This window comes from Mobula birostris, chromosome 29, assembly GCF_030028105.1.
Source record: "Mobula birostris isolate sMobBir1 chromosome 29, sMobBir1.hap1, whole genome shotgun sequence".
In the NCBI taxonomy this organism is placed as follows: domain Eukaryota; kingdom Metazoa; phylum Chordata; class Chondrichthyes; order Myliobatiformes; family Myliobatidae; genus Mobula; species Mobula birostris.
In genome coordinates, this window is record NC_092398.1 from 26066089 (window position 1) to 26093156 (window position 27068).

At 45.1% G+C, this 27068-nt stretch overlaps 1 protein-coding gene across 1 annotated transcript in view; it reads left to right on the plus strand.

Moving 5' to 3' along the window:
• The window catches only part of LOC140189898 (caspase-14-like), a 28991-nt gene extending 20426 nt beyond the window's left edge, over positions 1 to 8565 (plus strand). The window contains exons 6-7 of the mRNA XM_072246240.1: positions 5073 to 5182; positions 6032 to 8565. Of these exons, the coding sequence (XP_072102341.1) occupies positions 5073 to 5182; positions 6032 to 6130 (209 nt within the window). The 3' untranslated portion in view covers positions 6131 to 8565. The remainder of the gene's footprint in view (positions 1 to 5072; positions 5183 to 6031) is intronic.
• The last annotated feature ends 18503 nt before the right edge of the window (positions 8566 to 27068 follow it).

Below are 27068 nucleotides of genomic sequence, written 5' to 3' on the forward strand. Positions count from 1 at the left end.
GCCTATGTTGTTGTTACCAAAATATACCAGGACCTCTAGCTGTTCTCCTTCCCACTTCGGGATATTGTGGACGCGATCAGAAACATCCCGGAACCTGACACCTGGAGGCAAACTACCATCTGCGTTTCTTTCCTGCGTCACAGAATCACCTGTCTGACCCCCTAACTACAGAGTCCCCTATCACTGCTGCCATCTGCTTCCTTTCCCTACCCTTCTGAGCCACAGGGCCAGACTCTGTGCCAGAGCCGCAGCCACTGTTGCTTCCTGCAGGTAGGCTGTCCCCACCCTCCCCCACCCAACAGTACTCAAGCAGGAGGACTTATTGTCGAGGCGTACAGCCACAGGGGTGCTCTCTAGCGTCTGACTCCTGCCCTTCCCTCTCCTGACTGTTACCGGCTTATCTGTCTCCCCAGGCCCCGGTGTGACTACCTGCCTATAGCTCCTCTCTATCACCTCCTCACTTTCCCTGACCAGACAACGATCATCGAGCTGTATCTCCAGTTCCATAACCCGGTCCCTCAGGAGCTGCAGCTTGACGCACCTGGCGTTGATGTGGCCGTTCCAGGAGGCTGAGAGTCTCCAGGACTTCCCACATCTGACACCGAGCAGAGAACACTGGCCTCACACACATTCTTCCTGTCTGTATTCTACATAAGCAGCCTACCTCACCTCAACCCGTTATCGCCTAAGCCCAGTTGAGCCAAAGCCTTTCTACTCTGTCTCCCTCTACTCTGGCGCCCGCTCTATAAGGTGTCTCCTTTTAAACTCTTCTCATTGCTCTCACTGGCTGACATCCACGCGCTTGTGCAGTCATGCCCCAATCAAACCGCTGAAGAAATAGCCATCTCCCTTTAAACTCCTCTCGTTTTTAAACTCTTCTCACTGTTCTCACTTTCTAACGTCCACACACTTGCACAGTCAAGCCTGATCAAGTTGGACTCCTTAGGCTTTTGACTACCAGGAAGCTGTCACACACGTTCGTTAGTGCCATCTTGATGGAAATTCCAGGAATGACAGGTTTATGATGTGAGCAGCGATTGAAAGCTCCGGGCTTGTACTTTCTGGAATTTAGAAGAACTGAGTGGGGGGTGGGGAAGATCTCATTGAAACCGATCGAATTTTGAAAGGCCTAGATAGAGTGGACATAGAGAATACAGTATGTTTTCAATAGTGGGTGAGTCTAGGGCCAGCCTCAGAAAAGAGGGATGTCCCTTTCAAACAGAGATGAGGAGGATTTCTTTTGCCAGAACGTGGTGAATCTGTGGAATTCATTGCTACAGGCAGCTGTAGAGGCCAAATCATCGAGTATATTTAAAGTGAGGTTGATAGGTTCTTGATTAGATTGCCAGACAAGCTCGAATGCACATGGATGCATCCACGATCTGAAAGCTGGCATCTCATTCACTATTATGTCATCACCCGACAACAAGACATCTCTGACGTTCGTATCACCAGAGTTAAGCGTGGAGCTGAGTGCTCAACTGATCATCAAATGGTGTGGTCGGATCTATGTCTATCGATCAAACCTCCACGCAGACCGAATGCTGCCAAACCACCCAATAAGTTGAACACCACCAAATTGAAACACCGCGAGTTGGCTGATGCCCTGAAATTCTCTATGGAAACTGCTCTAAGCAGACTGGTTGAGAATCCACTAGACGATATTACTGATCAGAAACGGTCTACAGCGCTGCCCAGGACACCTCGGGGAAAGTCAAGCACAAGCAGCAGGACTGGTTTGATGAGAGCAACCAATCTGTGCAAGACCTTCTCAGAGCTAAGGCAGCTGCACACCAGGCTCTTCTTCGACACCCAAACTCAAGTTCCAAGAAACGTGCCTTTTTGAGTGCAAAATCAACTTTGCAGAGGCAGCTGAGAGCTATGAAAGACCAGTGGTGGGTGAACAAGGCCAAGGAGTTACAGGCCTTCGCTGACTGTAATGACTCAAGAAGCTTCTATGAAGCAATCAAGGCACCTCACAACTCCTGAGCAAGGACAGTACATCCATTTTCACTGAGAAGTCAGAGCACATAAAAAGATGGCAAGAACACTTCCACGAGCTGCTGAACAGTCCAGGAACCATCACCAATGAAGCAGTAGGCAGAGTACACCCTCGACCCATAGTGTTCGAGCTAGATGCTCCCCCTACTCTTCACGAGGTCATCAAACAGCTAAAACCCAACAAAGCACCAGGGCCTGACGGTATCGCAGCCAAAATCTACCAGTATGGTGGTCACACACTGACATCATGCCTGTACCAGCTGTTCACAAAGTTGTGGGGAGCTGCAGAACTACCACAAGACTTCAAAGATGCATCAATCGTGACCATCTACAAGAACAAGGGAGACAAGGGAGACTGCAACAATTACCGTGGCATCTCTCTTCTGTCAGTCGCGGGAAAATGCCTCGCGAAGATCATCCTTAGATGCTTGGTGTCCAACATCAGTGACAACATCCTTCCAGAAAGCCAGTATGCTTTTTGAACGGGCCGTAGCACAGTGGACATGATCTTTTCACTGAGGCAGCTCCAAGAGAAATTGTGTTGAGCAGCAGAGAAGTCTCTCTGTCACATTTGTTGATCTAACCAAAGCGTTTGACACTGTTGGTAGAGATGGCCTGTGAAAACTCCTGCCAAAATTTGGTTGCCCCCATGCCTAACCAACATCATCCGTCAGTTCACGAAGGCATAGAAGGCCGCGTCAACGTGTGTCGTGAATTGTCAGACATATTTTCCATCAGCAACGGCGTAAAACAAGGTTGTGTTCTGGCTCCTACTCTGTTTGGACTATTCTTCGCTGCTGTTCTTCAGGATGCCACATCAGACCTGAAGTCAGGGGTCTTCCTACAAATGAGGGCTGATGGCGGGCTCCTCAACCTCGCAAGACTGAGAGCAAAAACAAAGGTCAGGGAAATTATGGTGCATGAGCTACAGTTTGCTGATGACTGTGCACTGGTTGCCCACTCTCTTGAAGACTTACAGGAGATCACCAGTCGCTTTACCAGCGCAGCCAAAAGCTTCGGACTGACAATCAGCCTGAAAAAGATGGAAGTTTTGTACCAACTGGCTCCTGGCTCAAGCGATGAAGAACCAAATGTCCTCATTGATGACACTCATCTCAATGCTGTCAACAAGTTTTGCTACCTGGGCAGCATAATAACATCCTCAGCTTCTCTGGATGTAGAGGTTGAGTCAAGAACCAGAAAAGCCTGCTTTGCCTTTGGTCAGCTGAAAGATCAAATTTGGTTGCAGAACATCAGGTTGGCCACCAAGTGCAAGGTTTACAGGGCAGTTGTCATATCAACCTTGTTATAGGGATGTGAGACATGGTGCCGATATCAGAGACACTTACGCCAGCTTGACCAACTGCAGCAGCGTCACCTACGTTCTCTGATGAAGATCACCTGGCGAGATAAGGTCTCCAATACCGAGGTCCTCTCTCGAGCTGGAATGCCAACAGTTTCAACCTTGGTGATGTCAGCCCAACTGCGCTGGGCAGGACATGTTGTCAGAATGGCTGACGGAAGACTGCCCGAGGACGTCTTGTACAGCCAACTGTCCAGTGGTACCCGAAAAAGAAGAGGCCAGTGACTACGGTACAAGGATGTTCTTTACAAGAGCCTCAAGAAAGCTGGCATTGCCCCATCAACATGGGAGGATCTGGCTGAAGATCGCTCACAGTGGAGGGATGCCATCAGGAAAGGTGTGGACGCTGCTGAGAACAAGCTCAACGAGGCAACAGAGGAAAGGCACAGGAAGCGCCACAACAGAGCTTCTGCTCCTGCTGCCCCTCCAGGCCTCACCTGCCAAGTATGTGGCAGGCAGTGCCCGTCAAGGATCGGTCTGTACAGCCACTCCAGGACACACATATCAAACCCTACTAACTGACTGAAAGGAACCATCATCATCCTATGGGATAGATAGCCAGAGAGAGAGAGTCAGGGCGTGAAAGGTTACAGAGAGAAGGCAGGAGAATGGGACTGAGAGGAAAATGGACCAGCCATGTTGAAATACAGGAGCAGACTCGATGAGCCGACCTTTCTGTCCATTCATTCACTTCTGCGGTCTTGCTGTCATAAAAAAGGAGGAGGAGAGGAGAAGGTGGCGGCGCGATGCAGTGTGCGCAGCCGTTCTGAATGAATATCGTATGTGTAACTAGGGGGGCCATGCACAATCCAGATTTGATGGAGACAGCCGTGAGAGTACAGAGGAACACCTGGAGTAACTTCTGAAACGCCTGCTTCACTGCCACTGCTACCGTGTGATCCAGAATCTCCAGAAAAGAAGGCCCCAAATCCTCGGCTTTGCCTATTGCTTGTTGCCGGGGCCGAGTATGTGCTCGGTCCTCGGTGTCGGAGAGGTGGTCGGAGGCTCGGAGTTTTCAGATGGACTCGGAATTGGACTGTGGTTGGATGCTTCCAGGATACTGCATCGACAAGTTGGCGCTGGAGTTTTACCGTCTGCGTGAGATGATGGGACTTTCGAGAGACTTTGAGACTTTAACGTGCCATGGTCTGTTCTTATCAAATTACGGTATTGCTTTGCACTGTTGTAATGTTATAATTATGTGGTTTTTGTTAGTTTTTAAGTCAGTTTGTCATGTGTTTTCGTGATATCATTCTGGAAAAACATTGTATCATTTCTTAATACATGCATTACTAAATGACAATAAAAGAGGACTGCATGTCCTCATAATCTAATCTTAAAAAAAAGCTGTAGAGTTGACGTGCCTCCACGATCACCTGCAGCCTCAGCCACAGATCTAGCCCTCAGCAGACCCTCCCGGTTCATCGATGGCTTTTCATTCGGGTATGCACGGTACGTTCTCGTAGGCACACACTCATCCACACAGGTTTTGATGAAGTCAGTTACGGCTGCGGTGTACTCAATCAGACTCTGAGATGAAACCCTGAGTACAGTCCAGTCCATCGATTCAAAGCAATTCCGTAAGCGATCTTGCGCCTCTCTTGTCCGTACCCTCTTGCTCCTCACTGCTGGTGCTGATAATAAATTAATTGAGACGGCTTCCTGTTCCCACCCTGTGCTCCATTCTAATTCTGTGACTCCTCTGCAGGTTACGTGGCCTATCGGAACCCAGAGAAGGGATCATACATGATCACATTCATGACGGAGGTCTTCAGAAGCCACTGGAACCGGGAGCATCTGTATGACATGTTCATCAGGGTAAGACAGAGTTATGGCAATTGGGGTGTGAAGGAAGAGGGGAGAGAGATTGACTTATCCCTCAGCCCCACTCAGAGGGGAGAAGATCCTCGTTTCCCTTGTTTGCCGGTTGGAATGTGCCAGAGGAGCTCAGCAGATCAGGCAATGACTGTGGACGGGAATAAACAGTCGACGTTTTGGGCCGAGACCCTTCATCAGGACTGGAAAGGAAGGGGGAAGAAGCCAGAACAAAAGGTGGGGAGGGGGAAAGGGGGAGGAGCAAAAGTTGGCCTGAGATAGGCGAGGCAGGTGGGATGAAGCAGGAATCTGGGAGGTGATAGGTGGAAGAGGTAAAGGGCTGAAGAAGAAGGAACCTGATAGGAGGGGGCAGTGGACCATGGGAGAAAGGGAAGGAGGAGAGGCACCAGTGGGAGGTGATGGCAACTGAGGAGAAGAGAAGGGGTAATAGGCGAGCCAGAATGGGGAATGAAGAGAGAAGGGGAGGGGAGAAATTCTGGAGGTTAGAGAAATCAGTGTTCATACTATCAGGTTGTACACCATCCAGATGGAATATGAGGTGTTTCTCCTCCAACCTGAGTGTGGCCTCATCATGGCAGTAAAGGAGACCATGGAGTAACATGTCGGAAAGGGAATGGGAGTGGAATTTAAACGAGTGGCCACCTGCCTGTTGTAGAGATGGAGCGAAGGTGCTGAAAGAAGTGCCCCCCCACCCCCTATCTACATTGGGTCTCACCGCTGGAGATTTCCAGCATCAGCAGAATCTCTTGTGTTTGTGCTGGGTTTACATGTTGGGCCTTGAATTCCTGCTGGCCTATTCTCCAACTGAACCAACACGATTGGGTCTTTCAGGTGAACCGACGGATGGTGAGCGGAAAATATGACAAATACAAGACCACTCTGGTGATGGAATCGACCCTGACCAAGGCCATCTACCTCAAACGCACCTGATGCTGAAAGTTGAGACTGAGCTGAATTCACTTCGTCTCAGAACAGCTCCGGACATTAATCAGATACGGCATCACTCACTCACACAGATTCAATGTCAATTTCAATTTTTTTTTCTCTCCTTCCCTCCTCCTTGCCCCCACTCTCACAAACTCACTCAGTCTCTCTCACACACACACATATACAAACACTCTGTTTAAAGTTTAACAGAATTATAGAGCACTACAGCACTGAAGCAGGTCCTTTAGCCCATCTAGTCCGTGCCAAACAGTTTATTCTGCCTAGTCCCATCTATGATATCATTGGAATGATGCTGAAAATTAAGTTATTTTTAAGATAAGACAGTGGAAGAGGAGAAGATGGCGCGACGCAGCGCTCAGCAGCCACTCCAGTGGTGATATCTGTTATCTGTCAAGTCGGATGCCGTGCAGAATTCTGATTTGATGGAGACAGACACGAGAGCACGGAGGAACATCTGGAGAAACTTCTGAAATGCCTGCTTCGCTGCCGCTGCTACTGTGTGATCCAGAATCTCCGGAGGAGAAGGCCCCGAGTCCTCGGCTTCGTTTGTTGCTCGGAAGAGATGGTGCTCGGTGTCAGAGACTTGAAGTTTTCAGACGGACTCAGAGTCGGCTGTGGTCGGGTACTTCCAATGCATTGGCAGTTGTTGGCGCCTAGAGGTTTATGGGAGGGAGAGTTTCTCCCTTTTGCCGCCTGCTGTCGGGACTATTGGGAGTCGATCGGAACTTTGAAACTTTTTTTTTACCCTGCCCATTAGATTATGAAGACATGCAATCCTCTTTTATTGTAATTTAATAATGCATGCATTAAGAAATGATACAATATTTCCTCCGGTGTGATATCACAAAACACAGGACAGACCAAGACTAAAAAAACTAACAAAACCACATAATTATAACATATAGTTACAACAGTGCAACAATACCATAACTTGATGAAGTACAGTCCATGAGCACAGTAAAAAGTTCAAAGTCTCTCAAATGTCCCACATCTCACGCAAACGGGAGAAGGAAGAAAAACTCTCCCTGCCATGTCCAACCACAGTCCGACTCTGAGTCTAAAGAAAACTTTGAGCCTCCGATCAGTTCTCCAACACCGAGTACCGAGCACCATCTCTATCTGAACGATTCGACCTCAATCTCGGTGGCCAACAGCAGGCAAAGCCGGGGATTTTGAGGCCTTCCCTCCAGAAGATTCTTGATCACGCAGTACAACAGCAGCGAACTTGCATTTCAGAAATTTCTCCAGATGTTCCTCTGTGCTTTCACGTCTGTCTCCATCAAATCAGAACTGTCCACGGCCCCTATTTAACAGATAAAATATCATTTTCACCGGAGGGCTGCGCACGGGCGGCGCGCTGTTATCTCTGCTCCCCCCCCTTGGTCTGCTCTTTATCAAATTATGGTATTGCTTTGCACTGCCGTAACTATATGTTATAATTATGTTGTCTTGTCAGTGTCAGTCTTTGGTTTGTCATGTTTTTTTTGTGATATCACTCTGGAGGAACATTGTATCATTTTTTAATGCATGTATGCATTTCTAAATGACAATAAAGGAGGACTGAGTGTCCTCATAATCTAATCTAATCTAATCCTCTGGCCTCTCCCCACACTCATGATGGGACTTTGGGTCTTCGGCACAAGATTGGTATTCAACTGTACACGTACACAGCTAAAGAAAGCAACATTCCTCTGGGACCAAGGTACAATATGTACTCCATAGACACATCCAGCACATAAAATAAGTTTAACATTATACGCCTTTAAACCTCTACCTTTCCTCAGAACACACTTCCTCAGATTCACTTTCGCTTACTCTAGTATTCTCTTGTTTCATTGTGAGAGTTTGGGCCCCTGCGGAGTTTGTCAATTTGGGTGGACGTCCTGTGGCCCTTCAGCATCGAGTAATAATGAAGACGTGTAATAAATCAGAACATTTTACTCTAATGCAGAACTTTCTGAAGATTTATTCACTTCTGGGGTCATGACATCTCAAAAGTTTCCCCACCTTGCTGCCTGTTTCAGGAGTGGGGTGACCCCCTCACTCTGGAACTACTGTGGGGAAGGGGCTCCCATTGTGCTGTTGCAGAGGGAGTTTGAGGAGTTAGACCCAGCGATGATTTTATATTTCCAGAAAGGATGACGGACCTCTTGTTGCTGGGGTTTTACAGAATGGGGGAAATGGTGGGAGGGTCTCATTGAAACCTGCACTGAACACAATATTTTTTCAAAGTGTTGCATCCCCTGACATTTTTTGTTGTTATGCTGGACCACTTGAACATGAGCACAAATGTAATTTCAGACCACTTGTATCATGTAGGAATTTGGAGAAATGAGAAATTAACTTTTATTGAATACTAGACAGGGGGGTGACCCTCTGATGTGAGCAGAATGAACATTAAATTTTCCTGAATGCTATTGGTATCACTTTGCTTTGGAAACGGAAGTAGAAAACCTCATTTCATTAAAGAAGAACAACGCGTGGCAAAGCAAATATAGCTGTTCCTCATTTAACAAAGGACACTTTTGATGGCATCATTTCATTTCATAATATCTTTTGTTCTTTTTACTACACCATCTTCTCATGTTTCTTCTCCCCATAATTCCTTTCTTTTTTTTTGAAGTGCCGTTTTCAATTATTTATGTCTGTAATTGATTAATAATAAGCATCGGCAGTTACTTTTTTCTTTGTTCATTTTAGAAATCATGAAGACTATTGTACAGAGTTTAATTTTTATTTTTGGATTTCTGGGGGTTCTCTTTCTAACATATTTCTTTGGAGTTGCCTTCTGGAGAAATGGAGGTAGATTTAGTATTAGTTCTTAGTTCTTTTTCTAGCCCTTTCTGGCTAAGTTTCGGGACTTTCTGGGTGGAGGACGGGGGGTTCTTTACTTTTATTATTAGTCTTTTCTATTGGGCTCATTCAGACCTACAAAGATCTCTGCAATGTCGTGACTTCCGGTTCCGCTCTGAATATGTATTCCTCTTACATTGTGGTTAACTCTTTTTTCCAAAAGGTTGACTTTAAAATATGGCTCAGATGATTAATTTTGTCTCTTGGAATACAAATGATTTAAACCATCCAATAAAACGGAAAAAGATTTTTAAAGTATTACAAAGACTGAATTCTCATATTATTTTTGCACAAGAAACTCATGTGAGGAAAGAGGATAATCAACGTTTCTTTAGGTTTTGGGAGGAAGAATAGTATCACTCAAACTCTCAGGCCAAAGTGAAAGGAGTTTCAATTTTTATAGATTCCTCAATTACATTTACTAATCAAGACATTGTTTCAGATTTGAGTGGTAGATTTTTGTTAATTACTGGGTTACTTTTTAATAAAAAAGTTGTTATGGTCAATATTTATGCTCCAAACATGGATCATCCTGAATTTTTTAAGCATCTTTTCACTTCTTTTCCTAATTTAAACGAGTATATGTTAATAATGGGTGGTGATTTTAGCTGTTGTTTAAATCCCGTGATGGATAGATCCATATCTAGTCAGGTTTTACCGAATAAGTTGGCTAATCTTATCAACTCCTTTATGATTGACTCTGGAATTTTAGAAATTTAGAGATTTTTACACCCTAAGGATAAAGGTTTTCACTCTTCTCACACGTTTATCATTCTTATTCTCGAATTGACTACTTTTTTATTGACTCTCGTTTAATTCCATCTGTAATTGACTGTAATTATGACATTATCATCATTTCTGATGATGCTCCAATGAAACTGTCTATCAAGTTAATGGATATTTCTCCTAGTATTAGACAATGGCGATTTAATTCTAATTTGCTTCAAGACCCGGATTTTGTCAAGTTTATGAAAGAACTGATTGATCACTTTTTATCAACTAATATTACGGAAGAAATCTCCAACAGGACAATATGGGACACTTTTAAAGCATATATCCGCGGACAGATTATTTCTTATTCTGTTGGTTTGAAAAGGCGTATTAAGAAAAACACTTTTGTTGGTTGACAAAATTAAAGAAATTGATAAGAAATATTCTATTGCTCCTAGTAAGGAGCGTTATAAACAGAGAGCCGAACTTAAAATGGAACACAGCTTATTATTAACATCCTGGATTGAAAATCACTTAATGAAAACTTGAATTTCCAGCATCTGCAGAATTCCTGTTGTTTGCGTAATGAAAACTAGAAGTGAGCTTTATATACATAGTGACAAATCGGGTAAATTATTAGCTAATCAACTGAAAACTGCTTCGGTTAAACGTCAAAGTTTTAAGATTTGCAAACATGATGACACCTTGACAGTTAATCATGACGAGATAAACAAATCTTTTCAAGAATTTTATACCTCTTTATACCAGTCTGAATTTCCTCACGACCCCAACACCATGCATGACTTTTTAAGGAAATTGAATTTTCTGAAATTATCAGCCGAAGAATGTTTACCATTGGAAACTCCTATTACGGATGAAGAAATAACAGCTGTTATTTCCTCAATGAATTCCGGCAAAGCACCTGGTCCAGATGGTTTTACAGTGGAATTTTTAAAGTTTTTATCATCTATTCTTTCTCCTTGGTTGTCTAGAGTTTTTAAAGAAGCAATCAGATTAGGTAAATTACAATCATTTTATGGAACTTCTATTTCTTTAATTCTTAAAAAGAATAAAGATCCTACTGATTGTGCATCATACAGACCGATATCTCTCTTGAATGTGGACTCTAAAATTTTTTCTAAAGTATTAGCAACTAGGTTAGAGAAGGCATTACCTCCAATTATTGCTGTGTACCAAACTGGATTTATTAAAAACCATTATTCATCTTTTAATATTAGGAGGTTAGTGAATATTGTCTATACTCCTTCACTTATGGGAATGTACGAATGTGTGTTGACTATCGGACTCTGAACCAACGCACAGTTCCTGAACAGTATACAGTTCTGAAGATCAAGGACCCGCTAATCTGTCTGAGTGGAGCGAAGTGGTTCAGTGTGCTGGACCTAAGGAGTGGGTGTTATCAGATGCCCGTGAGTCAGGCTGACAAGGAGAAGACAGCATTCATGTTGAAATCCGCAGAAAGTTCCTTTTTCGACGAACACTGTTCTGACCGTGTTGAACTCATTTCACTGTTGCATGGTTTCAGCTGAGAGGTCCTGAGCGAAGAAAAGCTTGTTTCCCTCATACGTGATATTATGCTGTTTAGTGGAGCGGAAAACAGACTCCTGATCCCGAAATCTCAGGAACCAAATGAGAACTGCTCTGTTCTGCTTTGGTTTCGGCAGTGCTAGAGTTCGGTGAACTCATTCTAGAATGAAGGATCTGTCAGTTTCCAGCTCCAGCCAGCGCGGTAGCTTATTTTGTATGAACTCCAGCAGTGGTTGGTTTCCTTCAGCGTCCTCCCGGAGGCCGAACAACCACAAGTTTTTCATTCAACTCCGATTCTCCAGGTCTTCAGCCTTGGATTCTAGGTAGGTGATTCGTTTCATGGCATTGGTTCATTCAGTCTTGTTCTTTTCCAAGTGCTCCTCTGCCATCATTATTTGGTTTTCAGCCTCTTCCATCCATGTGGTATTAGAAGCAATATTTGGCTTCACCTCTGACATATTGTTTTCCAAGGCAGCGACAGAGCTGGCCATCTTACCCAGGCGGTCATCTATACTGTCCAGTTTGGGTCCAAACTCAGAGTGAAGTAACTTTAGTTCAGCTAGCACTGCCGTTAGCTCCGCTATGTTACTAGTAGCTTCCTCGTCTTGCTCTATTGATAGAGTGTTGATTTTCTGTTTTTGGGAGCCACGTCTTCAGGTGAAAATATCACAGTCCTTGATTATAGTCATTTTTGACATAGTCCGAGTTCAGTTGGTATTGTTAGCTTAGAGTTTTAAAGTTTTTTAGTGCAAGGTTGTACGGAGCCTCATCGTTAACTTGCCATCTTGGTTTGTGGCTCCATAGCACCCTGAAGAGGGCATTCATATGTCCACCTGGATTATTTCAGTTTGAAAGATGCCCCAGAGCATTTCAAGAGCCCTGGCTACTTCCAGCGAGTCATGGAGAAAACTGTGGGCGATATAAACTTGCTTGAGGTACTGGTGTACCTGGATGATCTCATAGTGTCCGGGTCCATCCTGGAAGAGCAGGAGGGGAGGGCGCTCTGAAGGTGTTGGGCCGCCTGAAAGCTGCAGGGTTAAAACTCTCACTGGGCAAGAGCCTGTTCTACAAGACATCTATCAACTATGTTGGGCACATAGTCTCATGGAATGGAGTAGTTAGAGATCCGTCTGAGATAGAGATGGTGACCACATGGCCAAGGCCCAAGAATGTGAGCACCTTACGCTCATTCCTTGGATTCTGTGGGTACTATCGGAGGTTTGTAAAGAACTACTATAAAGTGAGTCACCCTTAGTTTCAGCTTCTACGTGGTTACCCTTCCCTGGTAAAACTGGAGGAGGATAAAAGGAAAAGATGGTAAAGATTATCTTAGTCCTTTAGGGCGTTTTGGAGGAAGATGGGATGCAAAATGTGAAAAGGCCCTTCAGTCACTGAAGGAGCTGCTGATGAAAGCACCCATGTGAGCTTTTGCAGACCCCCGATTGCCGTGTGTGCTGTATACAGATGCCCGCAGACAGGTCTTAGGGGGTGTTCTGTATCAGGATCAGGGCACAGGGTTGAGACCTGTCATTTTGTCAGCCGGTGTGGTCACCCTCCTAGTAAAGCTACTCCATGCACAAATTGGAGTTTCAGACATTGAAGTGGGCTATGGAGGTTAAGTTAAGTGATCATCTGTATGGTACCAAGTTCAAGGTGGGAACGGACAATGGCCTATTGACTTATATCCTGTCCTCGGTGAAATCGGATGCCACAGGCCATCGTTGGTTGGCGGAGTTGTCTGCCTATGATTTCAGCCTGAAATACCGGCCAGGAGCCAGAACATTGATATGGATGCATTGTCCTGACGTGGCATGAAGGGCTGGAAATGGACAGAAAGTGGGAGAACGTACACAGAATGCAGGAGGGGCTCAGCTGCTGAGGCATCATTTATGGAAATGAAGAATCAATCAACATTTTGGGACAAAACCCTTCATCAGGAATGGAAATGAAGGGGGAAGAAGCTAGCTGGGGGTGGGAAGAAGGGGGACTAGCTAGAAAATGGCCTCATAGACCTGACTTAAAGTGGCGGACAGCTCTGTCGAGCTCCATTCGCAAAATGAGGAATTTCCCAGTAGCCAAACATTTTAATCCCTATCCCTATTCACGTTGGTCCACAGCCACTCTCAGGGTGGAGGAGTAACACTTCATATTCTAATTACCTTAACAGTAGGTGTCACGTACCCAGTGACAGGGATAAAGGTACCAGCAGAGATGGAAAACACTTTGGAGTCTTGTACTGCTATAAACTACTAATATTTATTAGTAACTATGCAATACAGTAATATCAATGTAAATAAATCACACAGGTTAGCAATGAATATATATATATGTACGTAAATCAGTAGGTGTGGCAATATATGTATGAAAACCAAGCTTCTTTAAGTCTAGGGGTAAAATGATACAGTCTTACGATGTTGAGTAAAGTTCAGTTCAGTTCATGGTATTTAGTTGAGTAGTGATAGAGAGAGAGTGAGTTGAGTCTTCAGGTGAGCTGTTGTCGTCGATCTTCTCGTCCTCCTCCGAAATCCTTCCCAAGTCACTGACTGTGACTTTAACCAGCGGGACTGGTCTTTTGTGGTGGAGCTATCACCCCGGCAAGGGTGGATACATAGACAACTCCCCACCAGTCAACCCCTTCTTCACCGTTGGAATAGCAATTTGGATCGATCCGCCTGATCGATCCTCCAAAACCCACTTTCTCTGCAGGCACATCAATGCTCATTCAGTGTCCAGATCATGTGTCTGAGGTCTGTATCATCTGACCTCCTATTAATCTCACCAGGCTGAGCATCACCTGTCATTCAAAGAGTCCCTCCTTCCTTTGTCCGTAAAGGAATGCGAGCAGGCAACAAGTCCTTGGAAGTAACATCAATAATGTCCTGTCGGTCACCATAGCAACTTTCGAGCTGCTCAGTGCTGTGTCCAAACCCAACTCAGTAGAAATCCAAAGTTACTTCCGATGCCTTAAAGTGACAGTCCAACCGTTAATCTTCATCTCTGTCTCCTTTCCAAACAAACCATCAATGATAAATGTCTCTCTCTGTCTCTCATCAAACAGTTAATAGGGGCACTCCTGGATCCCCTCACATAGGTAATGGAGGCAGCAGTTAGGGCAGTTGAGTGCTCCATTTGCAGGACGTGGGAAGTCAGGGCGAGCACAATCGTCCCTGATGACTACACCTGCGAAAGGTGCATCCAGCTGCAGCTCCTGCTAAACCAAGTTAGGGAACTGGAGCTGGATGAAGTTTGGATCATTCGGGAGGCAGAGGCAGAAATAAACAGGAGTTACAGGGAGATAGTCACCCCTAAGAGTCAGGAGACAGGTAGCTGGGTGACTGTCAGGAGAGGGAAGGGGAATAGACAGAATGAGCAGAGCACCCCTGTGGCCGTTCCCACCAATAATAAGTACATTGTTTTCGATACAGTTGATGGGGACGACCTACCAGGGACAAGTTGCAGTGGTTGCATCTCTGACACCGAGACTGGACCCTCAGCTCAGAAGGGAAGGAGGGAAAAGAGGAGAGCAGTAGTGATAGGGGATTCGATAGTTAGGGGGACAGATAAGAGGTTCTGTGGAAGAGATCGAGAATCATGGATGGTCTGTTGCCTCCCTGGTGCCAAGGTCCGCGAGATCTTGGATCGAGTTCTCAGTGTTCTCAAGAGGGAGGGTGAGCAGTCAGATGCCGTGGTCCATTTAGGGACCAATGACGTGTGTAGGAAGAGTGAGGAGGTCCTGAAAGGTGAGTTCAGGGAGTTAGGCGCCAAGTTAAAGGGCAGGACCTCCAGGATAGCAATCTCAGGATTGCTACCAGTGCCATGTGCAGGCAGGTTTAGAAATAGTAAGATAGCGCCGATCAACACATGGCTGAAGACATGGTACAGGAGGGAGGGCTTTAGATTTATAGATAATTGGGCAGTTTTCCAGGGAAGGTGGGGCCTTTTCCGGTGGGACGGTTTACATCTGAACTGGAGGGGGACAAATATTTTTGCAGGTAGGTTTGCTGGAGAGGCTCCGGTGGATTTAAAGTAGATACGGGGGGGGGGGGGGGGGAGGGAGGGGAACCAGACTGTAGGAACAGATGTAGGGGAGAAGGAAGAAAAAGAAAATAGTAAAGTTGTTTGCCCTGTTAGTGATAAACAGAGAGTAAGAGGTGGAAAATTTCTTAAATGTATTTATTTTAATGCTGGGAGCATTATAAGAAAGCTGGATGAGCTTAAAGCATGGATTGATACCTGGAAGTATGATGTGGTAGCTATTAGTGAATCATGGTTACAGGAGGGGTATGATTGGGAACTAAATATTCCTGGATTCAATTGCTTCAGGTGTGATAGAATCAGAGGGACAAGAGGGGGAGGTGTTGCATTGCTTGTCAGAGAAAATAATACAGCAGTGCTCTGGCAGGATAGATTAGAGGGCTCATCCAGGGAGGCTATTTGGGTGGAATTGAGGAATGGGAAAGGTGTAGTAACACTTATGTGGCTATGTGTGGAGCCAAAAGAGATGGGAGAGATTCTGAACAATTTCTTTTCCCCGGTATTCACTTAGGAGAAGGATATTGAATTGTGTAAGATAAGGGAAACAGGTAGGGAAGTTATGGAAACTATGATGATTAAAGAAGAGGAAGTACTGGAGCTTTTAAGGATTATAAAAGTGGATAAGTCTCCGGGCTCCTGACAGGATATTCCCTTGGACCTTGAGGGAAGTTAGTGTGGAAATAGCAGAAATATTTCAAATGTCCTCAGAAACGGGGATGATGCCAGAGGATTGGCGTATTGCTCATGTTATTCCATTGTTTACAAAGGGTTCTAAGAGTAAACCGAGCAATTATCGGCCTGTGAGTTTGACGTCAGTGGTGGGTAAATTGATGGAAAGTATTCTTAGAGATGGTATATGTAATTATCTGGATAGACAGGGTCTGATTGGGAACAGTCAACATGGATTTGTGCGTGGAAGGTCATGTTTGACAAATCTTATTGAATTTTTTGAGGAGTTTACTAGGAAAGTTGACGAGGGTAAAGCGGTGGATGTTGTCTATATGGATTTCAGTAAGGCCTTTGACAAGGTTCCACACGGAAGGTTAGTTAGGAAGGTTCAATCATTAGGCATTAATATCAAAGTAGTAAAATGGATTCAGCAGTGGCTGGATGGGAGACGCCAGAGAGTGGTGGTGGAAAACTGTGTGTCAGATTGGAGGCCGGTGACTAGTGGTGTGCCTCAGGGATCTGTCCTGGGTCCAATGTTGTTTGTCATGTATATTAATGATCTGGATGATGGGGTGGTAAATTGGATGAGTAAGTATGCAGATGATACTAAGATAGGTGGAGTTGTGGATAATGAAGTAGGTTTGCAAAGCTTGCAGAGAGATTTAGGCCAGTTAGAAGAGTGGGCTGAAAGATGGCAGATGGAGTTTAATGCTGATAAATGTGAGGTGCTACATTTTGATAGGACTAATCAAAATAGGACGGACATGGTAAATGGTAGGGCATTGAAGAATGCAGTAGAACAGAGTGATCTAGGAATAATGGTGCATAGTTCCCTGAAGGTGGAATCTCATGTGGATAGGGTGGTGAAGAAAGCTTTTGGTATGCTGGCCCTTATAAATCAGAATATTGAGTATAGAAGTTGGGATGTAATGTTGAAATTGTACAAGGCATTGGTGAGGCCAAATTTGGAGTATTGTGTACAGTTTTGGTCACGGAATTATAGGAAGGATGTCAACAAAACAGAGAGAGTACAGAGAAGATTTACTAGAATGTTGCCTGGGTTTCATCTGCTAAGTTACAGAGAAAGGTTGAACAAGTTGGGTCTTTATTCTTTGGAACGTAGAAGGTTGAAGGGGGACTTGATAGAGGTGTTTAAAATTATGAGGGGGATAGATAGAGTTGATGTGGATAGACTTTTTCCATTGAGAGTGGGGGAGATTCAAACAAGAGGACATGAGTTGAGAGTTAAAGGGTGAAAGTTTAGGGGTAACCTGAGGGGGAACTTCTTTACTCAGAGAGTGGTAGCTGTGTGGAATGAGCTTCCAGCAGAAGTGGTTGAGGCAGGTTCGATGTTGTTGTTTAAAGTTAAATTGGACAGCTGTATGGACAGGACAGGAAAGGAATGGAGGGTTATGGGCTGAGTGCAGGTCAGTGGGACTAGGTGAGAATAAGAGCTCGGCACGGACTAGAAGGGCCGAGATGGCCTGTTTCCATGCTGTAATTGTTATATGGTTATGTGGTTATTGCATCTGGGTAGCCCCCAACCTAATTTCCCCTTCAGGTGAAATTCCTTTCTTTCTCCCCCTTCCCCTCCCATCTTCTATTTTCCTCTCTGGCCTCTTGCCTCTTCTCCTCAGCTGCCTGTCATCTCCCCCTTGTGCCTCTTCTCCTTCCCCTTATCCCATGGTTCACTCTCCTATCGTATCAGATTCCTTCCTCTTCAGCTCTTTGCCTTTTCCACCTACCACCTCCCAGTCTTGCACTTCATCTTCCCCCTCCCCACTCAGTTGGCTTCACCTATTACTTTCTAACTTGTCCTCCTCTTCCACCCAGCCCCACACCTTCTCAATCTGGCACCGTTCTCCTTCCTTTCCAGTCCTGATGAAAGGTCTCGGGCCAAAACATCGACGGTTTACTCATTTCCATGGATGCTGCCTGACCTGCTGAGTCCTCCAGCATTATGTGCTGGGTTTCCAACTTCTGCAGAATATCTTGTGTTTATGAGTCATTGGTGAAGTTAGAACTTGTGAAAAGCGATACATAAACAAAGAGTGACAAACAGGCACTGTGCCAATGTGTAAATGATAATAAATAAATAATACTGAGAACAGGAGGCCTTGTAAGTCGGTCCACAGGTTGTGGAATCGGTTCAGAGTTGGGGTGAGTGAAGTGATCCACACTGGTTCAGGAGCCTGATGGTTGAGGGGTAATTACTGTTCCTGAACCTGGTGGTGTGGGACCTGAGGCTCCTGTACCTCCTTCCCGATGGCAGCAGTGAGAAGAGAGCATGGCCTGGGTGGTGGGGTTCTTGATGATGGATGCTGCTTTCTTGAGGTGAGTGAAGCTGTCCACACTGTACTCCTGCTGTAAAGTTGACAAATTTCACAACATATGCCAGTGATATTAAATCTGATTCTGATTATTATTTGCTTTAAATTTAGTGAGGTAGTGTGATGGGTTCATTTATGGGACGATGAACCTACTCTGGACCCTCTCCAATATCAGCACATCGTTTCCTCGTTAAGGGACTCAAAGCTGCTCAGAATACTCCAAGTTGGTTTTTGAAGAGCATTTGGCTTGTTGACATTATTTGAGGGAGGTTAATAAGGGAGAGAGTTTCCCGTCTCTTTGCTGTCAGTAGATTGTTTGTTCTACACTCCGGTCAGTAGGGGCTGGTAATGAGAGTGAGAGGCAGCTGCAGAGAGAGAAACCGGGAGAACTCGAGAGATCGACGAGTTAGAAACGGCGCCGATTGTCGGTGAAGTGACTGAATTTCAATTTCAGTGAGAAACTGTGAACTTCCATTTAACTTTGTGAGTCAATTTGAATTTAAATTTAAGTTGGAGCGACAAGGTCAGAACGAGTCCCCGAGTGAGTCACAGTGGGCTCACTTTCAAAAACCCTTTACCTCACGTTCTCGATACTTATTCATTCATTTTTCTTTTTGTGTTGATCTAGCTTATTGTCTTTTACACACTCAACACCTATAGCTATAAGGTATGGAGACTCAGTTGACACGTTTTACACGCCAGATCAAGACCTGTTTATTTAACCATCTCCTCCTCCTCCTCCCCCTTTCTCTCACCCTCAACCTCCCCTCCCTCGCCCTCCCTGCCTCTTTCTCTCCCTCCCCCTCCCCTTTCTCTCCCTCCCCTCCCCCTTTTTTCTCCCTCCTCCTCCCCATTCTCCTCTCCCCATTCTCCCCCTCCCCTTTCTCCCCCTCCCCCTTTCTCCCCCTCCCCTCTTTCTCCCCCTCCCCTCTTTCTCCCCCTCCCCCTTTCTCCCCCCCCTTTCTCTCCTTCCCCCTGTTTGTGCTACACTCCGGGCAGTAGATGGCGGTAATGAGAGTGGGAGGTAGCGGGAGAGAGAGAAAAAGAAACGGTAGAGAGCTTGAGAAAACGAGGAGTCAGAAAAAAGTGCCAATTGTCAGTGAAGTGAGTGAATTTCAGTTTCAGTGAGAATCTGAGCGAACTTATTTTCAACACTTTTTGTAGGGTTTCAGTTGCTGGGATTGCTGTTTCCATACCAGGTCCAGTCAGGATACACTCCACCGTGCATCTCTTGAAGTTTGTCAAAGTTTTAGATGATGAGTCGGATCTGCACAATCCAGGGAAGTAGAGGTTCTGTAGTGCCTTTTTCGTAATGACACTTTGGTGTTGGTCCCTGGGGAGGTCCTCTGCCCTGATAAAGCCAAGGAATTTACTGATAATACTGGTTACCTCTTCAGATGTCCATCGACAGCATTCTTACTGGCTGCATCACCGCCTGGTATGGCGGGGACGGGGGAGCTACTGCACAGGATCGAAGTAAGCTACAGAGAATTGTAAGCTTAGTCAGATCCATCATGGGCACTAGCCTCTGTAGTATCTCAGACATCTTCAAAGATCAATGCCACAGAAAGGGCATCCGTGAGAGATCACCTCAAAGCCAGTGTTAAGTTGTCTTCAAAGAGGGTGAACCCTCGCAAATAGGAAGGTCCCAATGGAGTACCTGGTAAGGCTCTGAAAACCTGTGCCAACTAACTGGTGTGAATATTCAAGGACATTTTCAACCTCACACTGCTACAGGCAGAAGTTCTCACTTGCTTCAAAAAGGCAACAATTATACCAGTGTCTAAGAAGAATAATGTGAGCTGCCTTAATGACTATCGCCCGGTAGCACTCACATCTACAGTGATGAAATGCTTTGAGAGGTTAGTCATGACTAGAGTGAACTTCAACCTCAGCAAGGACCTGGACCCATTTCAATTTGCCTATCGCTACAATAGGTTAACAGCAGATGCGTTCTCAATGGCTCTTCACATGGCTTTAGACCACCTGGACAACACAAACACTTACGTCAGGATGCTGTTCATCGACTATAGCTCAGCATTTAATTCCATCATTCCCACAATCCTGATTGAGAAGTTACAGAACCTGGGCCTCTGTACTTCCCTCTGCAATTGAATCCTTGACTTCCTAACCAGAAGACCACAATCTGTGTGGATTGGTGACAATATCTCCTCAGGAGTGTGTGTTTAGTCCACGGCTCTTCTCTCTATACCAATGGCTGTGTGGCTGGGCATAGCTCAAATACCATCTATAAATTTGCTGATGATACAACCATTGTTGGTAGAATCTCAGATGGAGATGAGGGTGCATACAGAGTGAGATATACCAACTAGTGGAGTGGTGTCACAGCAACAACCTGGCACTCAATGTCAGTTAGACAAAAGCTGATTGTGGACTTCAGGAAGGGTAAGACGAAGGAACACATACCAATCCTCATAGAGGGATCGGAAGTGGAGAAGAGTGAGCAGCTTCAAGTTCCTGGGTGTCAAGATCTCTGAGGACCTAACCTGGTCCCAACATATCGATGCAGTTATAAAGAAGATAAGACAGCGACTGTACTTTGTTAGGAGATTAAAGAGATTTGGGATGTCAACAAATATACTCAAAAACTTCCATAGATGTACAGTGGAGAGCACTCTGACAGGCTGCGTCACTGACTGGTTTGCAGGAGCTACTGCACAGGACCAAATAAAGCTGCAGAGATTTGTAAATTTAGTCGGCTCCAACCTGGGTAGTAGCCTACAAAGTACCTAGGACATCTTCCAGGAATGGTGTCTCAGAAAGGCAGCATTTATTATTAAGGACCTCCAGCACCCAGGGCATGCCCTTTTCTAACTGTTACCATCAGGTAGGAGGTACAGAAGCCTGAAGGCACACACTCAGCGATTCAGGAACAGCTTCTTCCCCTCTGCCATCTGATTCCTCAATGGACATTGAACCCATGAACACAACCTCACTTCATTTTTTAATTTCTATCTTTGCATTGCTTATTTAATTTAACTATGTCAAATTCTGTGAGAATCTTGCCAGCCAGGACTGTACACTGCTTCCCCAACAACAAGCCCTGGATCACCAGTGACCCGAAAGAGCTTTTGAATATGAAGAAGTAAGCCTTCAGGTCTGGAGATTGACAGATACTGAGGCAAGTATGTAGTGAACTGGGGATAAAGCTGAGGGAGTGGAAAGAGCCCTACAAGAGGAAGCTGGAGTACAAGCTCCAGCAGAATAGCATAATGGAAGTGTGGTTGGGCATGCAGCAGATCACTGGCCTCAAGGTTAAGGAAAGGAAGATGGAGGGCTGCCTGGATAGGGCCAACAAATTGAAGTTGTTTTTCAACAGGTTCACCACGGGACCTCCTGATGTCCCCTCCCCCACTTGCCCAGATCACACACCCTCCCTTCCCCCAAAGCCTTCTCCCTCCTCTCTGGTGAGCACTCGTGTTCTAAATCCCCAAAGTTTGGAGCCTCCTGCCTCCATGGGGATGACTGCCTTCCCCCGCCTGACTGCGACTGCAGGTCAGGTTAAGAGACGGCTGGAGAGACAATATCAAGGCAAGGCTGCTGGCCCAACAGTATCAGCCCCAGGGTACTGAAGGCCTGTGCGGCCAGCTGTCTGGTATTTTGCAGCACCTTTAAAATCTGAGTCAGGAAAAGATACTGATGCTATGGAAGATACCATAGTACAATAGTCTGTTTTATTGTTTTGTACATTAATATATGCACATTGGTAAATTATTATTGTGTATATTGTTATTCTATACTTTATTATTAGTTAATATTATTATATTTATTATTGTTAAGTGTGTTTTCAAATGTTGGTGCTGTAACAAAATAATTTCCCGCTCATGATTAAGAAAGTGCTTATTATTATTATATATTTACTGTAGTTCAGATTTTTCTCCATTGTTATGTATTGCATTGCACTGCTGCCGCAAAGTTAATATTAGAAACATAGAAAATAGGTGCAGGAGTAGGCCATTCGGCCCTTCCAGCCTGCACAGCCATTCAGTACGATCATGGCTGATCATCCAACTCAGAACCCTGTACGTGCCTTCTCTCCATACCCCCTGATCCCTTTAGCCACAAGGGCCATATCTAACTCCCTCTTCAATATAGCCAGTGAACTGGCCTCAACTGTTTCCTGTGGCAGAGAATTCCACAGATCCACCACTCTCTGTGTGAAGAAGTTTTTCCTCATCTCGGTCCTAAAAGGCTTCCCCTTTATCCTCAAACTGTGACTCCTCGTTCTGGACTTCCCCAACATCGGGAACAATCTTCCTGCATCTAGCCTGTCCAATCCCTTCAGGATTTTAGACGTTTCAATACTCTCAATCTTCTAAATTCCATTGAGTATAAGCCTAGTCGATCCAGTCTTTCATCATATGAAAGTCCTGCCATCCCAGGAATCAATCTGGTGAACCTTCTTTGTACTCCCTCTATGGCAAGGATGTCTTTCCTCAGATTAGGGGACCAAAACTGCACACAATACTCCAGGTGTGGTCTCACCAAGGCCTTGTACAACTGCAGTAGTACCTCCCTGCTCCTGTACTCGAATCCTCTTGCTATGAATGCCAGCGTGCCATTCGCCTTTTTCACTGCCTGCTGTACCTGCATGCCCACTTTCAATGACTGGTGTATAATGACACCCAGGTCTCGTTGCACCTCCCCTTTTCCTAATCGGCCACCATTCAAATAATAATCTGTTTTCCTGTTTTTGCCACCAAAGTGGATAACCTCACATTTATCCACATTAAATTGCATTTGCCATGAATTTGCCCACTCACCCAACCTATCCAAGTCACCCTGCATCCTCTTAGCATCCTCCTCACAGCTAACACTGCCGCCCAGCTTCGTGTCATCCGCAAACTTGGAGATGCTGCATTTAATTCCCTCATCTAAGTCATTAATATATATTGTAAACAACTGGAGTCCCAGCACTGAGCCTTGTGGTACCCCACTAGTCACTGCCTGCCATTCTGAAAAGGTCCCGTTTATTCCCACTCTTTGCTTCCTGTCTGCCAACCAATTCTCTATCCACATCAATACCTTACCCCAATACCATGTACTTTAAGTTTGCATACTAATCTCCTGTGTGGGACCTTGTCAAAAGCCTTTTGAAAATCCAAATATACCACATCCACTGGTTCTCCCCTATCCACTCTACTAGTTACATCCTCAAAAAATTCTATGAGATTCGTCAGATGTGACTTTCCTTTCACAAATCCATGCTGACTTTGTCCAATAATTTCACTGCTTTCCAAATGTGCTGTTATCACATCTTTGATAACTGACTCTAGCATTTTCCCCACCACTGATGTTAGGCTAACCGGTCTAAAATTCCCCGGTTTCTCTCTCCCTCCTTTTTTAAAAAGCGGGGTTACATTAGCCACCCTCCAATCCTCAGGAACTAGTCCAGAATCTAAAGAGTTTTGAAAAATTACCACTAACACGTCGACTGCACCTCTTCCTACAGATGCTGCCTGGCCTGCTGCGTTCACCAGCAACTTTGATGTGTGTTGCTTGAATTTCCAGCATCTGCAGAATTCCTGTTGTTTGCATCCACTATTTCTTGGACTACTTCCTTAAGCACTCTGGGATGCAGACCATCTGGCCCTGGGGATTTATCTGCCTTTAATCCCTTCAATTTACCTAACACCACTTCCCTACTAACATGTATTTCCCTCAGTTCCTCCATCTCACTGGACCCTCGGTCCCCTACTATTTCTGGAAGATTACTTATGTCCTCCTCAGTGAAGACAGAACCAAAGTAGTTATTCAATTGGTCTGCCATGTCCTTGCTCCCCATAATCAATTCACCTGTTTCTGTCTCTAGGGGACCTACATTTGTCTTAACCAATCTTTTTCTTTTTACGTATCTATAAAAGCTTTTACAGTCAGTTTTTATGTTCCCTGCCAGTTTTCTCTCATAATCTTTTTTCCCTTTCCTAATTAAGCCCTTTGTCCTTCTCTGCTGGACTCTGAATTTCCCCCAGTCCTCAGGTGAGCCACTTTTTCTGTCTAATTTGTATGCTTCTTCTTTGGAATTGATACTATCCCTAATTTCCCTCATCAGCCACGGGTGCACTACCTTCCTTGATTTATTCTTTTGCCAAACTGGGATGAACAATTGTTGTAGTTCATCCATGCGATCTTTAAATACTTGCCATTGCATATCCACCGTCAACCCTTTAAGTGTCATTTGCCAGTCTATTTTAGCTAATTCACATCTCATACCTTCAAAGTTACCCTTCTTTAAGTTCAGAACCTTTTTTTCTGAATTTACTATGTCACTCTCCATCTTAATGAAGAATTCCACCATATTATGGTCACTCTTACCCAAGGGGCCTCTCATGACAAGATTGCTAATTAACCCTTCCTCATTGCTCAATACCCAGTCTAGGATAGCTTGCTCTCTGGTCAGTTCCCTGACATGTTGGTTCAAAAAACCATCCTGCATTCATTCCAAGAAATCCTCTTCCTCAGCACCTTTACCAATTTGGTTCACCCAATCTGTATGTAGATTGAAGTCACCCATTATAACTGCTGTTCCTTTATTGCACACATTTCTAATTTCCTGTTTAATATCATCCCCAACCTCACTATTACTGTTAGGTGGCCTGTACACAACTCCCACCAGTGTTTTCTGCCCCTTAGTATTATGCAGCTCTACCCATATCGATTCCACATCCTTCCGGCTTATGTCCTTCCTTTCTATTGCGTTAATCTCCTCTCTAACCAGCAATGCTACCCTACCTCCTTTCCTTTCATGTCTATCCTCCTGAATATTGAATATCCCTGAATGTTGAACTCCCATCCTTGGTCACCCTGGAACCATATTAAACCTGATTCTGATTCTCCATTTAAGGAAGGGTATCACCCCCTCTGTAACCGTCATAAAGTTTACTGGAATGATACCAGGTGTGGAGAGGTTGCCTGTCAGATAATGCTCTCAGATATGGTAAAGCAAAGTGTGAAGGTCAAATTGAGTTTGTTGTCACGCACAGGAGCAAATGAAAAACTTGCTTACAGCAGCATTATGGGTATATCACAACATTCAGTAAACAAAAATCCAAAACTATTCAAGGGAAAAACACCAAAGGCCCATTGTGGTGCAACGTGGACACAGTTTTGCTGACTGATGTAGTGATTAGGGTTGTGCCCCTAGGTTCAAGAACAGAGTGATCGAAGGGAAGTAGCTGTTTCTGAACCCGGCAGTGCGGGATGTCAAGCTTCTGTACCTTCTGCCTGATGGGAGTTGTGAGAAGATGACACGGCCTGGATGCTGATGGATGTTACGTTTCTGAGGCGGCAGCTCCTGTGGATAGTGCGAATAGTGAGGGAAGGTATGTGTCCGCGATGTATTGGCTGAGTCCATTATACCCTGGAGCTTCTTGCGTTCCTGTACGTTCGAATTGCTGAACTAGACTGTGATGCAAGCAAGACACTTTCAACAGGACATCTGTAGAAGTTTGGAACTTGGAACTTGCAGAACATGATAAAGTTCAAAGCTCTAGGTAAATTTTATTATCAGAGTACCTATATGTCACCATATACAACCTTGAGATTCATTTACCTGCGGGAATACTCAGCAAATCTATAGAATCGTAACTGTAACAGGGTCGATGAAAGATCAGCCAGAGTGCAGAAGACAACAAACTGTGCAGATGCAAATATAAATAAATAGTAATAAATAACAAGAATATGAGATAACAAAATAAAGAGTCCTTAAAGTGAGATCATTGGATCATATCTCAATGGATGGGCAAGTGAACGTAGTTATCACCTTTGGTTCAAGGGCCTGATGGTTGAGGGGTAGTAACTGATCTTGAAACTAGTGGTGTGAGTCCTGAGGCTCCTGTATCTTCTGCCTGATGGCAGCAGTGGGAAGGGAGCACGGCCTTGGTGATGTGAGTCCTGAGGATGGATGCTGCTGTCATGTAGATGTGCTCAATGGTTGTGATGGCTTTACTCGTGATGTACTGGGCCGAATCCATCGCCTTTTGTAGAATTTTCCACTCAAAGGCACAGGTGTTTCCATACCAAGCTGTCATACAACCAGTCAATACACTCTGCACCACACATCTGTAGAAGTTTGTGAAAGTTTGTTGTACTGTATATTGATCCTGTTTATAGTTACTGTTCTAGAGACTTGCTAAGTATGCTCACAGAGAAAGAATCTCAGGGTTGTATGTGGTGACGTGTATGTACTCCGATCATACATTTTACTTTGAACTTTGACTGAAGAGATTGTCTGCCTGGAGTCAGTGGTTGCATAACCAGGACTTGTGATCTGCACCGGCTGCTCATACGACCACCAGCCCCTGCTCCCGTGGCTTCACGTGCCCCTGATCAGGGGGTGAAGCAGGTGCTACACCTTGCCCAAGGGTGCCCAGCAGGCTAGCGGAGGGAAGGAGCACCTCGCACCTCCTTCGGCAGAGGTGTATCCACCACCCCTTCCCCAGGATAGTGGAGTCTAAATTAGAGGGGAGAGATTTGAAGGGGATTTTAGAGACAAGGTTTTGGTGGGTCTCGGGAATGAGCAACGGGGGGAGATGGGTGAGGATGGAGTGGGAGGTGAACAGATGTGCCAGGAATGGACTGACCAAGGGACAGCACCTGGTGGTGGGGCAGAGTGGCCTCCGCTCATTAATCACTGACAACGTTCCAAGATCGCCGACTGGCGGCAGGGTTCAGTTGGTAATTATCAAAGGCTGTGTCAGTGCCGACGGATTCCAGGAAAAGGCCACTCTCGTCCCGGAACAAGGGGGCTTTCG